Genomic DNA, 13,858 nt, shown 5'->3' with positions numbered 1-13,858 from the left:
GCCTCAGAGATTCAGGGAGTGGGAGGAGAAAGGGGACAACGAAGAAGTACTCACAGGATTAAGGAAGCTTGGACAAGAGAGTNGCATAAACAGTTTATGTGGGAGAGAGACAATGAACATTAACACACACTTCCTCTGTCTATCCCTTTCTGACAGACAAAAATGTACAACTAAACAAAGTTCTCATATGTGGCTGGGAACCTAATTTATTAATTTAACTCCTAATTCAACTTTATGTAACACAGCAAATAAGTAACAGAAGCTTTTCCTGCATTAAAAGAAATTAAAATATAGGAATAATATTAAAATACAGTAGTGGTAGATCAAATTAAGTCAACTCTGAAAGTTGTCTGAAGCTTCTCTGATGCCTAAAAAGTCTCATTTCTGCACTATACCAGGTAATGTGCTCTGACTTTTTATTTAAAGTATATTGCTTATTATCATCTGTGTTCCTTATTAAAGAGGCACTGCCAAGATTACCAATTAACATTTATTTATTTAAACTTTACCAATGTGTGACAATTTGTCCTATGTGCAACATATGAATGCTATTTGTTGAATGTCTTAGGCTTTGTCTACACTGCCATTTGGTCACTAACACTTTTGTTGCTCAAGGGTGCAAAAAAATACACCCCGAACGACAAAAGTTTTAGTGATGAAAAGCACTGGTGTGAACAGCGCTTTGTCAGTGGAAGTAGTGCTCCCGGCGACGAATCCACTGCCCCTTGTTGGAGGTGGTTTTATTTTGTTGCCAGGAGAGCTTTCTCCTGGTGGTGGAGTGACTACACAGTGCACCTTACAATGGCACAGCTGCACCAGCACAGCCACACTGTTGTAAGTTGCACAGTGCAGACAAAGCCTTAGTGTCTGCGGAGTCAACCATCTGCTGTCAGGGGCTGTGTCTCTTCCAGACCATGGACAATGGAGGGTCATTAAACGCCAAAGGAGCACCTTAGGACAATGATGCCTAACCTTATTACCCAGATAGGAGGGCCACATAAACCTAAGCACAACCTTGTGTGGGCCAAATAGATTCTACATATCTTCCTTGTGTAAACTAAAATGATGTAAACATGACAAAATACTAATGAATTGGCCGTTAGTATATTGTGTTGAAGCAGGCCACGGTGGGCCTTATGAAATGCTCCGGTAGGCCAGGTATGGTGCATGGTCCAGAGGCTGGGCACCCCTGCCTTAGGATAACAACATGGCTGAAGCCTAGGGGAAACCAGTCAGACCAAGTCTGCAGCAGGAAGGAAGTTAGGAGCAGTGGAATTTCCCCAGAAGCAGAACCAAGATCTGGTTTTAATGCTTGGTGTAAAAAGCAACAAAGCCTCAGAGATTCAGGGAGTGGGAGGAGAAAGGGGACAACGAAGAAGTACTCACAGGATTAAGGAAGCTTGGACAAGAGAGTGAGGGACCTGCTTCTGTACGAGTGAGGCCCTTTTTAACTATGGGACCCAGCTGAGGAAGAAGGAAACTGGCTGCACAGAAGAGAGAGAGACAGACCAGACATTCCATGATTCAGAGAAGTCATGTGCATGAGGGTGGAAATTGGACTCCCTAGAGGACTCTGACCTAAGCCCAAAGAATGCTCAAGAGTGATGAGGAAACTGAGGCAGGGAAATGTGTGTAGGTGTTTATTTTGTCTAGATCAGGATATTGCTAATGCCAGCTATAGTAAAAAGTTATTCGGTTTTGGAACCCTTCCAAAGTCTGTGTCTGTTTGCTTCAACTATCATGTGCCCCTGAAGGTGTGAACTGTAAACCTAGATGTAAAACAAGGATGGAGCACTGAGAAAAGGGTGCTTTTAAGTTACTGGGGAGTCAGTACAGGGCCTTGCTTGGGGCATAGGACAGCTGGGCTGCAAGGTCCCATTTCCATGAAGGGTAATAGACAGAAAATCCATACCCAGGAAGCATACCAGAGGTGCCAAGGAAAGAGATCATGGTACAGTCTACTCAGACCAAGGGAAGCTTAAGAGTACATTGGCTGAGTGTGATTAGACCTAAAACACGGTAGCCTCTTGAGTGTCCAGGTGGGGGAGCTCTCAGTGCTGTCTGTCATTAAATGACTCACTTTCAGGCCAGCAGTGTATGTGCTTTTTCCCAACTAATTAATGTTGCAGTAGGAAACCGTTCATGTGTACTGGTTTATTCTGTGGATGTTGCACACCTGTTTTTAAAATTGGTTTTTAAAAAAACAAATTGTATATAGTAGACAAAGTCTTGAGGGTAAATGCTTCAATATGGGACAACTGTAACCTCTCTCTTGTTGGATAGGGGCCAATATGGCGTGCATGCAGACCCTTTATCTTCCTTGGGAAAGAGGGTGGACTTTCAGACTCTAATTGCACTGAATACCTAAGCCAATGGTAGAGCTAGCAAAAAAGAAGGTTGTTTAAAATATTAATTGATAATAGATTTAATTGCCCTTTACAGATTTATCACAAAATAGTATTATCTAGACTTATGCTTATAAACCTAGGAGTTCGCAAACAAATAATAGAAAGGTCTATCACTGTTTATTAAAGAACAAATATATAGGATGAATACAAACACCTACAAAAAGGAAAAATTACAACTATCTGTTAGTTATACAGCATTACAAATGCTTTCTGATTTTTTCCCCTTACCTGGTATGCCAGTATCTTATCTGGCTTAGTTCCATTTTCTTAGTCACTGTACTAACCATGCTGAAAATGTTTTGTATTTTTTCCAGAGAAATGTTGTAGGGCTGTCAATTAATTGCAGTTAACTCATGATTAACTCAAAAAAATTTAATTGCAGTTAAAAAATGAACAACAATTAATAGCAGTTTTAATCGTACTGTTAAACAATAGAATACCAATTGAAATTTATTAAATATTTTGGATATTTTTCTACATTTTCATATATAGTGTATTCTTCTGTGTTGTAACTGAAATCAGTGTATATTATTTTTACTTACAAATATTTGCGCTGTAAAAATTATAAACAAACAAAATAAATTGTATTTTTCAATTCACCTCATACAAATACAGTAGTGCAATCTTTGTCATGAAAGTGCAACTTACAAATGTAGATATTTTTGTGTTACATAACTGCTCAAAAACAAAACAATGTAAAACTTCAGAGCCTACAAGTCCACTCGGGCCTACTTCTTGTTCAGCCAATCACTAAGACAAACAAGTTTGTTTACATTTACAGGCGATAATGCTGCTCTCTTCTTATTTACAATTTCACCAGAAAGTGAGAACAGGCATTTGCATGGCACTTTTGTAGACAACACTGCAAGGTATTTATGTGCCAGATATGCTAAACATTCTTCACGCTTCAGCCACCATTCCAGAGGACATGCTTCCATGCTGATGATGCTTGTTAAAAAAAAAAATGCATTAATTAAATTTGTGAGTGAACTCCTTGAGGGGAGAATTGTATGTCTTCTGCTCTGTTTTACCTGCATTCTGCCATATATTTCATGTTATAGTAATCTCAGATGATGACTCAGCACACGTTGTTCATTTTCTACATGTGAGATTTCTAAAATAGGTACAGCCCAAGGTTTAAGAATCTGAAGTGCCTTCCAAAATCTGAGAGGGATGAGGTGTGGAGCATGCTTTCAGAAGTCTTAAAAGAGCAACATTCTGAAGCGGAAACAACATAACCTGAACCACCAAAAATGAAAATTAACCCTCTGCTGGTGGCATCTGACTCAGATAATGAAAATGAACATGCATCAGTCCACACTGCTTTGGATTCTTATTGAGCAGGACCCGTCTTCTGTAATGACGGTTGAAGCATGAAGGGACATATGAATCTTTAGCGCATCTGGCACGTAAATATCTTGCGATACCGGTTACAACAGTGCCATGTGAATATTTGTTCTCACTTTCAGGTGACATTGTAAACAAGACACTGGCAGCATTATCTCTGCAAATGTAAACAAACTTGTTTGTCTGAGTGATTGGCTGAACAAGAAGTAGGACTGGGTGGACTTGCAGGCTCTAAAATTTTACATTGTTTTATTTTTTGTACATAGTTCTACATTTGTAAGTTCAACTTTCATGATAAAGAGATTGCCCTACAGTACTTGTATTAGGTGAATTGAAAAATATTTATTTTTTGTTTTTTTACAGTGCAAATACTTGTAATCAAAAATAAATATAAGCACTGTAAACTTTGTCTTCTGTGTTGTAATTGAAATTAGTATATTAGAAAGTGTAGAAAACATCCAAAATATTTAAATAAATGGTATTCTATTAACAGTGCAATTAATTTTTTAATTGCGCTATTAATCACGATTAATTTTTTTAATCCCTTGACAGCCCTAAAATTCTGATTACTCATAGCATTTCTCAACTGCTGACAAACTATGGCACATCATCTGTGTTCATGTTGGGCTTCTAATTCCTATATTTCATTCTCCAAGGGCATTGACTTTTTGTAGCTCGCATTCAGTTACATTAAAATCTGTTAACTTCAATAAGAAGACTCCATAATAGTTAGGAGCTCGTTTCAATGGAATTGTTTATCCTAATACATTCTTGCAAGACTTCCTCCATTTGCCTTTAAAAGTCTCAGGATGGAAAAGCAAAACTTTTAAACATTTCCTTACCTGTATGTTATACGAAGGGAATTATTAAAATTAAAATAATTTCAAAACTATTCTTTCAGCTGTTTTAATTTTTACATTTCTCTCTTCTTGGACAATGAATAGATCACTAGGTGGTTTGAAGTCAATGGACTACTCAGTGCAAAAAGTTAAATATGTGTGGAAGTCTTTATAGAGTCAGGTCCTAAACTGAAACAAGATATAACATGATAGAAAAATTGGTGGGGGTGAAGTAGACTCAGGGTTACAGAAATAACAGAATGCATTTTCTATGTTGATGATCTATGCCTCTTGAAGGTTACTTAGGAAACTTAAAAACAGAAATTATTTGAGTTTATTTATATAGCGTATTTTAAGGAGATGGTGGAAAGTCATGAAGAGGGCTCCATGCATAGGCAGCTATGAGGAAGAAGGAACAGATGAACATGGAAGAAGGGTAGCACAGTCAGATTCATTTTGATTGCAGTATTTTGTTAGTACATGACAACTAGGGTTTCAAACAAACAAAAAACTCACAAGGATGTCATCCTGTGAGCCCTCTGTGTACAGGGCTCCTGTTGAAATTGATAGGGAGTCCAGCATGCAGGAGGCTCCCAGGACTGAGCTCAGTGTTTGGGTTACAAACTGTCCAGAGGAGACAAAGCTTACTTTTGGAATTAAAATAGTTCCTAGAGTAATACTTTGCATGTGTCTTGTAAAATATTTGTTATAAAATGTAAACTTTGGATCAAACATGGGGCAGTGTCCCTTTAAGAGAGGATTTTAACCACCAGCTGAGAGAGGTCATTGAAAGAGACACTTTGCTCTGGAAGGAGTGGAATATGACAAATGTTTTACCAACAGTGGTCCCTCTAGCCTCACATCACAGGCCCAGATGCAACATGTCCTCTCCTAGAGGTCTGGAGAAGGTAGTATGACCAGATAGCAAGTGTGAAAAATCAGAGCAGGGGGTGGGGAGTAATAAGAGCCCAAATGAAAAAAAGCCTCAAATATTGGGACTGTCCCCATAAAATCAGGACATCTGGTCACCCTAGGAGAAGGACCAGCATAGTACCTAACTTTAAAAAGGGGAACAAAGAGGACCCACAGAGTTACAACCCAGTCAGCCTAACTTTAAAATCTGGAAAGATACTGGAGCAAATTATTAAACAATCAGTTTATAGGCAGGTGGAGGATAACAAGGTTATAAGGAATAGCCACTATGGATCTTTTGAGAAAAATCATGTCAAACCAATCTAATTTCCTTCTTTGACAATACAATGGATATGCTGAGTTTCTCTCTTTTAAATAGCTTCTGAGTATGGGATTTTATTTTAATCAACCTTCATTCTGAAAACTAATTTCAAATCTCCTAGATTTACCTTAAAACTTCTCCTGTGCGGCCTTTGAGAATGTCCTCCTCTGAATAACCTCTTCACAGTATGTTTCAGGGGCCCAGAGCAGCCTCCCACCTCTGTGCAGCCTGTGCTCCCCAATGACATGGTGGAGCCTCCACATTTATTTGACAAATAAAATTTGCAGAATTTTAAAATATTGTGTGCAGACTTGTTAATTTTTTGGCGCAGAATGCCCTCAGGAGTGCCGTGGGCAGTACAGGAGAGCATCCTGCACTAGCTAGCAGTAATTTTCAAAGGCAACAGGGACCATTATAAGCCCTAAGATTATTTTAATTTTTAAATCTGATTTTAAAAGCATTAACAGCAACCATCCTGTACAAAGCTACAGCAACTACCAGAATGAGCCCATCTAGCCCGCCAAAGGCTGCACCTCTTGCTAACAGGCTGGGCACTGGTGTCTCGCCTGCCAGTGGGCCGTTGGCATGGCAGTGCTCTCTGCAAAGCCCCCACACCTCGCTGGGGCGAGGCATACAAGGATAAGGAGTTAAAACCCAACAGGATTCCAGAGGGACCCATGTGCAGCCCTGGGGTGGGGCTGGGCGTGCGGCTCGTTGCGGGGTTTGTGCCAGGTTTCGAGGAGAGTCTGGGCTGGGGAAGGGGTGTCACAGCACAACTGGCACAGTGCAGCGCTCGCCCTGGGCAGGGAGGGAGGCTGGCGGTTGCTTGGCTGAAATTTCTCACCCTCATCACGCGAGTCTCGGCGGCGAGCGAAGAGCAGACCAACCGCCTTTCCCGCGCTTTTCTTCAAATCCCAACGGCCGCCGGCGGGGGAGCGGAAGCGCGAGGGGTTGGGCAGCCAATCAGAGAGTAGCGTGCGGAGGCTGGCCCCGGCGGCCGAAATTCGCGCGCTGAGCCTGAGGAGCGGCTGCCCTTCCCGCGGAGAGAGGTGAGGGCGGCGCTGTCTGAACGCTTCCCTCCCCGGAGCTGGTGCGTGGCAGATGGGGGGTGTGTGGAAGTCCCCGGATTTAAGGGGCGAGGTGTGGACGCTGTGACTGAGCGCGTCGAGCGGCCCGGGGGCTCCTCTGGCTGCGGGCGAAACAACGGTGAAAACAGCCCGCGCAGGGGAGGCGTCTGCTGCCACCCGCTCTCGTCAGCGGGGCCTCGCGAACTCGGCGGGCCTCAGCCTCGCCTGCGCCTCCCCCCACGTTCCTGGCGCCTCCCTGAGCAGCGGCGCGGGAGACGCCCGCTGGCGACAGCTCGTGGTCGTGCCCGACATGTGCCAGTGTTGCCATTGCTGGTGCTGGGCTTAAGCCCTCGCTTCTGGGCCCCTGCGCTTCGGGGAGACTCAGCTTTCATTGACGTGTCAGTTCTTGCCCCCACTTCCCCGACTGGAGAGAAAAGTGCACCCGAAAGACTCGAACGTAGAACGCCAGGAGAAGGAGCGCAGCCTTTGTGGAGTTTTAATCTCATTTAGAAGCTACTCTAATGATGTTAGAGGGGGCACGATTCATGCTATCTGAATGACTGCAGTTCAGTTCTGCAGGAAGGAAGTGATCGATTTTTCCTCTCTTTCCTGTACTTGGCTTTAAATAAGCTATACTTAAAGAAGCTAAGCTGAAAATACAGGTTTTTTGGAGTAGGGGGCAATTAAAATTGTTGACACTATGACTAGCTGTAGATGGATGAGTTTGAATATAAATACACCTTGCTACATAAAGGGAGCGTGCACACCATCTATATTATGCCCACTAAGAAAAGTAAAAACTGCAGTGAATTTCTTGATGAGGAGAGTGTTGGGAAAAATTATTCCACTTCATATAACAGTATTTTCCAGTAAAAATTCTGAGTTCTGGATAGTATGACCTATTTTGCTAATCCTCTGCACTGCCATTTTGAAATTTCCTAGATTGTGTCCTACCTTGATTTCTTACTCCCTATATCAGCAGAAGCTATGATTTCATTAAAAAAATGAATAATTAATCAATTAATTTTTCATTTAGAACCACAACAGCTCGAGATAACTTAGTGATACAGTGATATCACTTAGTGATACAGTCTTTCAGCATTGACACAAGAATGAAGAGAAAGAAGGATGAGGGAAATACCTCTGAAAAAATGTCTACAAGGAATCAAGGACTAAACAGTATGCAAATCCATCAACTAGTTATGAACACAAACAGAGCCTGTTTGCAGACCTGGATTAATCCAGTGCCATTTTGGAGCTTGTAGAGAAGAAAGGACCAGAAAGAAAACATGATCAGACAGGCACCTGCTGAATTAGCTAAGAGAAACAAAGTGGAGATACTACAAAAAGGACAAGTTCTAAACCCACAGGACCCCATCCAAGGACCATTAGAATAAGAATAAAGAAAAAATTGTATCAAGAAGAAAAACAAATTAAATTGTCTCCTAACCTGGGGAAAATGGGTGCACAAAACATAAACTTTGCATCAAAATTATTGCTACAGATTTTCAGAAGTTTAGCTGTTTTTAATGGGAGGGAATTTATTTTGATTTGTGTTTACTATTGTCCTGTATTCCTGTGCTGTATATCTCATGTATATTTGGCCTAGTTTCCCAAATTTGTTCAGTGTAAGTTAGCTCATTCTTTCATTGTAGTTTCAGGTCAGCTAAAAGTATTTTATCAATACAGGGGAGACAAACTGACCATCTTTTCCTTTCATTAATGCCAGAAGGAGTTAATTATGTAAATTCCCCATTATTGGTGGGAGAATTCAAACTGTTAGGCCTTAGCCATATCAGGTTTTCAGCTAACAACTCAAACACCTAGAATAGATGCTGTTTACATCAGTGCAGCACAATTTGCACTCATAGAATTTACTCCTCTATGTTAGGAGTTTGCACTGGTGCAGCTACATCAGTGGAAGAAATGCCAGTATAAATTTTACTGAACGCAGACCTGGGGAATAGCTAAACTAATCTTAATTTCTGCAGTGTTCTCACGTGTCTATAAGTGTATCATCCTATGTGCAGCATATATGTTCAGATGTGCTGAACAACCTTGTGTCAATGGATGCTGCATGTGAAGCATATTATCCAAGTGTAAATATTTTGGTGCAAGTATGTATTTACTAATACGGGAAAACAGGTGAATGAGAAAGTAAAGACCACTCAGTAATAAAAATATGAATATATACAAAACCATATTCTTCCCTAACCTGCCAATAGGTCAAAGGACCAAAGAAAGTTCTCCCATTGTCATTTTAGGCCAGATTCTAACACCCTTAATCATAAGTAGTACCTTAATAGGCAACTCATCCCACTGAAGTCAGTGCTGTTACTTTTGGAGTAAGGTACTAAATATATGACAAAACTGTGGCATTATAAAATTCCGTCCCATTCCTTTTCTAATCAGAGACCAAAGCCTTGAAGAAGGGGATCTTTATTTGAAGAGGCCATAGTTTCATCTCCTTCAAAGCCTGACCCCATACTAACATCTACTATGGAAGAAATATACACTAGAAAATGTATTTAATTAAAACATCTTAGCTGATATCACTTTGAGTCCCAAGCATTTATAGTTTCCAACAAAATGAACTAATGTAAGTGGTTATAGTCTTAATAAGTGTTTTATTAATTTTGTGTCTAATAAAATATTGTGGGTTTGAATTTGTTTTTGCAAGCAACTCAAAAGTAGTTTAGATTTAAAATATGAAATTTTACTTTCAATTAATCTATAATGAGCATTAACACTTCTTGATATTTTGTTAAAATGGGTAAAGTATTTAGGTTTAAAAAGTGGCTACAGTACATATTCGGTAACCACTGTTCAGAGCAATATTTATTACACATATAGAATGTTGCACAGATTGCAGTAATTTTTTGAACTACACAATGTGCTGGGTATGAGGCTAAGTCCATCAACTCATTTCACGTAGACCTTCAACAACTGACGGTAACTTTTGGTCTTTATCCCATTGCTTATCATATCACCTGAGTGATCCATTCAACAATTTAATCATTAAATCTTGCAGGAGAATTCAGAGATTTTTATAAAACTATAGGGGAAAATAAGGTCACACACTTCAAAATGCCTTGACATTGTTCTCATTGCTGTTGATTTTGATTAATTGTGAGTCAGAACTATTTGTGTATCTTGCCAGAGTTATCACTCTTCACACAGGCAAATGCTCCTGCCTCTTTCTCCATATGGCAATAAATGTCTAGGTTCAAATTGCATGCATTTTAGCGGCCTTAACAGAAGAATCCAAGTGTAGAACTTCTTCAGTCTTCCAATTATATTACTGAGTTGAGGGAAGCAGGGAAAAGACAAACAGTCTTTTTCCCTCTTGAGCTTGTAAACAGCTTGTTTTTATTTGTCCTAGGCTAGGAATTGTCAGAAAATCAGCAAACACTCATTTAATAGTATTTATTATTTTTGGTATGCAGTTGCTAAGTACAAATGTTTGAGCACAGGTATAAAATAATCTTATTCAAGTATTATGAAAAAATTGAAACAATATTGATTAATTGAATCAACTCCTCATGTGGTGGGATTTGATTGGTAGTTTTTGAAAGCATCTACAAACCAATTATGATTTTGAGTGTCAAGCATTGTGTACAGAGAAAAATGTTCAAGATACATAAAATTACATTAATTTACCAGTTTAAAATTTTGTCTATTTCCATAATATATGTTGACCAAATACTGTGGTTTATAGATAGCACAGGTATTTGAGTGAGATGCAAAGAGAGTTAATTGAAAATATCCTGGAAGGTGGATAGTGACAATAAAACAGGTGAATGTTCCTCAGATGAGACTGTAGTTTTACAAATAAAAAAAGGGGAATGGGTGGCAGCCTCCTTTAGCCACAATTCTTGTAAAGTTAAAAGCTCAGAGAATTTTGAAAAATTAAGAAACTGGAAAAATGAAATTAGCACCAAAATAAACTGCCATTTAGGGAGATTATGAAGTTTAAATCAGGCATTTAAAAGAGACCGTTTTAAAAACATACTAAACTTTTTACATGCAAATGCTTCCTAGTCATACCATTGGAGAAGGAAACCATAAGCAAGTCCTTTTGTTTTCTAGTCAGGTATTTCTGATGCTAAGTACACTTAGATTTCTAGAAGACTACTCTTTTTTCCCCTGAAAAATTGGTATCTACAATATACATTTGGTCCAGGTTGACTAGTGAGCAAACACCACTAGCTATGGGCAGGGAATTTATATTGTCTCCTCAGCCCTGCCTCTCCTTAATTTCCTAAACAATTTCTTTACAGATGACACTAAAGTAGAATTGCCACCTCTGGAAAATCTTAAGTCCACGTACGGCACATCATAAGCTGTGGTTCTGTTATTAAGGTTCGAAGAAAAGAGAGTCTACTTATGCTGGGCTGCATCACATCAGAGGTAATATTAAAAAAAATAAAATAAAACCAAATAGTACTGAGGTGGGAACTATACCTTCTCTGATTTTTTTGTAAAACTTTTTTAATAATTGCCCTACATTTCTGGTATATAGTATCTGTCTGTGATGAGAGAATCCCATGTCAAGGGAACTTTCCCAGCTACCAGAGTCACAGACTCTGAACTGAAACAAAACAGTAAGACCTTTAGATATAGGTTATGGTAGAAAAAACAAGTCACAATTTGGAAGAGTGGTCAATTTCAAATTAGTTAATAGTTTGCAGTCTTGTTTTCCCCAACATTATTCTTTATAATATGAGAAAAAAAACATACAATCAATTGTAATTTTGCATAATATCCAACCACTTTAACACTGAAATACATTGGATAAAACATTAAGGTGCTTACAATAAATATCTTTATATAAACAGATTATAGCAAAGGTAACTTACTTTAGTGCAGTCATAATGCATCAAAGTAGTTATTACACAAAAATTTACAAGGAAAACATAAAACAATAAGCTGTTTTTTCTTTTGCTTTTAATATACCTATTCATTCTTTGGAAAATTTATTTTATCACCCAGAAAGTGTGAAATACTGCTAGATGTACAAGAAAACTACTGAATATATTGTAGCAACAAGCACAATAACCACATGGACTTAATACATTGTGCATTTGAGAGGAGGATTTGGCCCATTAAATCCAAATCTAACAGTTCACAATGTGTGAGTGAATTGGTTGTGCCCATGTGTTGAAAAGTTTAACACAGAAATTGAACTTAGTTTTTCTGTTTTTAAATCTTTACCATAATTGAATTTGGAGCCCTTATAGTTGATATTTAATGCATTGCTGACAAATTCCAGCCACTGTTGTTCTTAACTAATTTATCATTTAAAGAAAATATTTTTCATATGCAGTGTTTTTGGAGATTTTTTAAATCACAAATAGATTTTTATTACAATTTTGTCTTGTTCCAATGTAGAATGACAGGGCTATACTTTTAGCACCTCTGTTGTTTGTTCTTTTTGTAACTTTATTATGTAGTATCTTGGGGGAAAAACTATGTAAAATATTGGACAGATTGCAAGATCAGGCCCTACAAAACTAACAAACACCTGTGTAGTACTTTTTGCTGTCCACAATCCCATTGACCTCAAATGAAGTAGTGAACGTTACCACTGGAATTTTCAAAGAGGCTTAAAGAAGTTAGGCACCCAGCTCTTATTGAAAGTAAGTAGGATTTGTGCATTTGAAAATCTCAGCCTACACCTCACTAACTAGTAAGTATACAAGTTTGGGCACTCAAATATTTAGGCTTTGATCATGAAATGCTATTAAAATGTGTGACTTACTCATTTGAGCTAAATTACACACATGATTATTAAATGCTTTGCAGGATCAGGATTTATGGTCTTAATCTTACAGTGTTTTGCACTGGCATAGCTTTGCAATGTCCCATTGAAGTAAATGGGACACCATACAGACACAAGGATCTGAGCAAGCTGATCTTTTGATAAGTTCAAGGCCCATGTGATTTTTATTTTGTGAATATGTGTAACAAATTATTTCAAATTTAATACTGAAAAGTAACATTATTTGTTAAATAAACTTTATTTTAAACATGCCCTTTACTGAGCCATTGTCTTTGCTCTCAAAATGTAATTGAGTCTGCATCTCCTCTTGCCCTCAAAAGATAAATGGAACAGTTGCATGCATATTTGCTCTGTTATATTCAGCAAAATTTCCAACTCTGAATTGCCAGGACCCAGGAAATTAAACAGGTATTTAAAAACTGAATTCATGCTTAATTGTATTCTGTATAAGGTGCTTTCTTAGGTAAACTAGAAAGTGAATAACTCGTTTCTGAATTTTCCATGGTTTCTAAATCTGTTAGAAGTTTGAAAATAAAATGTCTTTCTACAACACTTAACCTTTTAATTCAGGCCAATATGGATTTCTGTCCCCTGGCTGCTCAGTGTTTCATGATGATTATTTGTTTTTCTGCCACTATTATCAGTGATGTTAGCACAACTCAAGGAATTATGTTAGCTAAATACTACTGTAGAACCTGCAGAAGGAGCACAAGAGCATCATAATTGTGTTTGTGTGTGTGTGAATTTTTAAATTGATGGATATAGTAATATATGTTTTTCAAATGGATATTCAGAATAATGTATCACCTTTAAAGATTTGGATTTGGCAGCTTTGCGACGAAGTAATTTTCTTACCCAATTTATGTTTTGGCCTATTTTAACCCTGGAAAGGTAGAATGACAGGACAGATTAATCAAAGTCCAGAAAACTCTAGGCCTTAATCCTGCAAACTCAAAAGCATGTGTATAACTTTATTTAAGTGAGTAGCCCCACTGATGTCACAGGACTACTTGCATTAGTAAAGTTATACATGTGCTTAAGTGTTTGCAGGATTGGCGACTTAATTTAGAAATCTGGAGAGCTCCAGAATTAAGTAGGTCAACTAAACTATTTGGCAATGCCGCTCGGAGCAGAAAATACTTCCAGTTCGTTTTCCCCTGATGCTATGAGCAGAAATAGGG

At 38.5% G+C, this 13,858-nt stretch overlaps 1 protein-coding gene and 1 long non-coding RNA gene across 2 annotated transcripts in view; both read left to right on the top strand.

Moving 5' to 3' along the window:
• The first annotated feature begins 6,829 nt into the window (after positions 1 to 6,829).
• Positions 6,830 to 8,292, top strand: LOC142047160 (uncharacterized). The gene is made up of 2 exons (XR_012656334.1): positions 6,830 to 6,877; positions 7,932 to 8,292. It is a non-coding gene; the product is annotated as an uncharacterized LOC142047160 (long non-coding RNA).
• Positions 8,293 to 10,354: 2,062 nt separating this feature from the next.
• CFH (complement factor H) overlaps positions 10,355 to 13,858 on the top strand; it is a 127,064-nt gene continuing 123,560 nt past the window's right edge. The window contains 1 exon segment of the mRNA XM_075068273.1: positions 10,355 to 10,368. Coding sequence (XP_074924374.1) covers positions 10,355 to 10,368 — 14 coding nt within the window.

This window comes from Chelonoidis abingdonii, chromosome 7 (assembly GCF_003597395.2).
Source record: "Chelonoidis abingdonii isolate Lonesome George chromosome 7, CheloAbing_2.0, whole genome shotgun sequence".
Classification (NCBI taxonomy): domain Eukaryota; kingdom Metazoa; phylum Chordata; order Testudines; family Testudinidae; genus Chelonoidis; species Chelonoidis abingdonii.
This window is presented reverse-complemented; position numbering and strand designations above follow the sequence as displayed.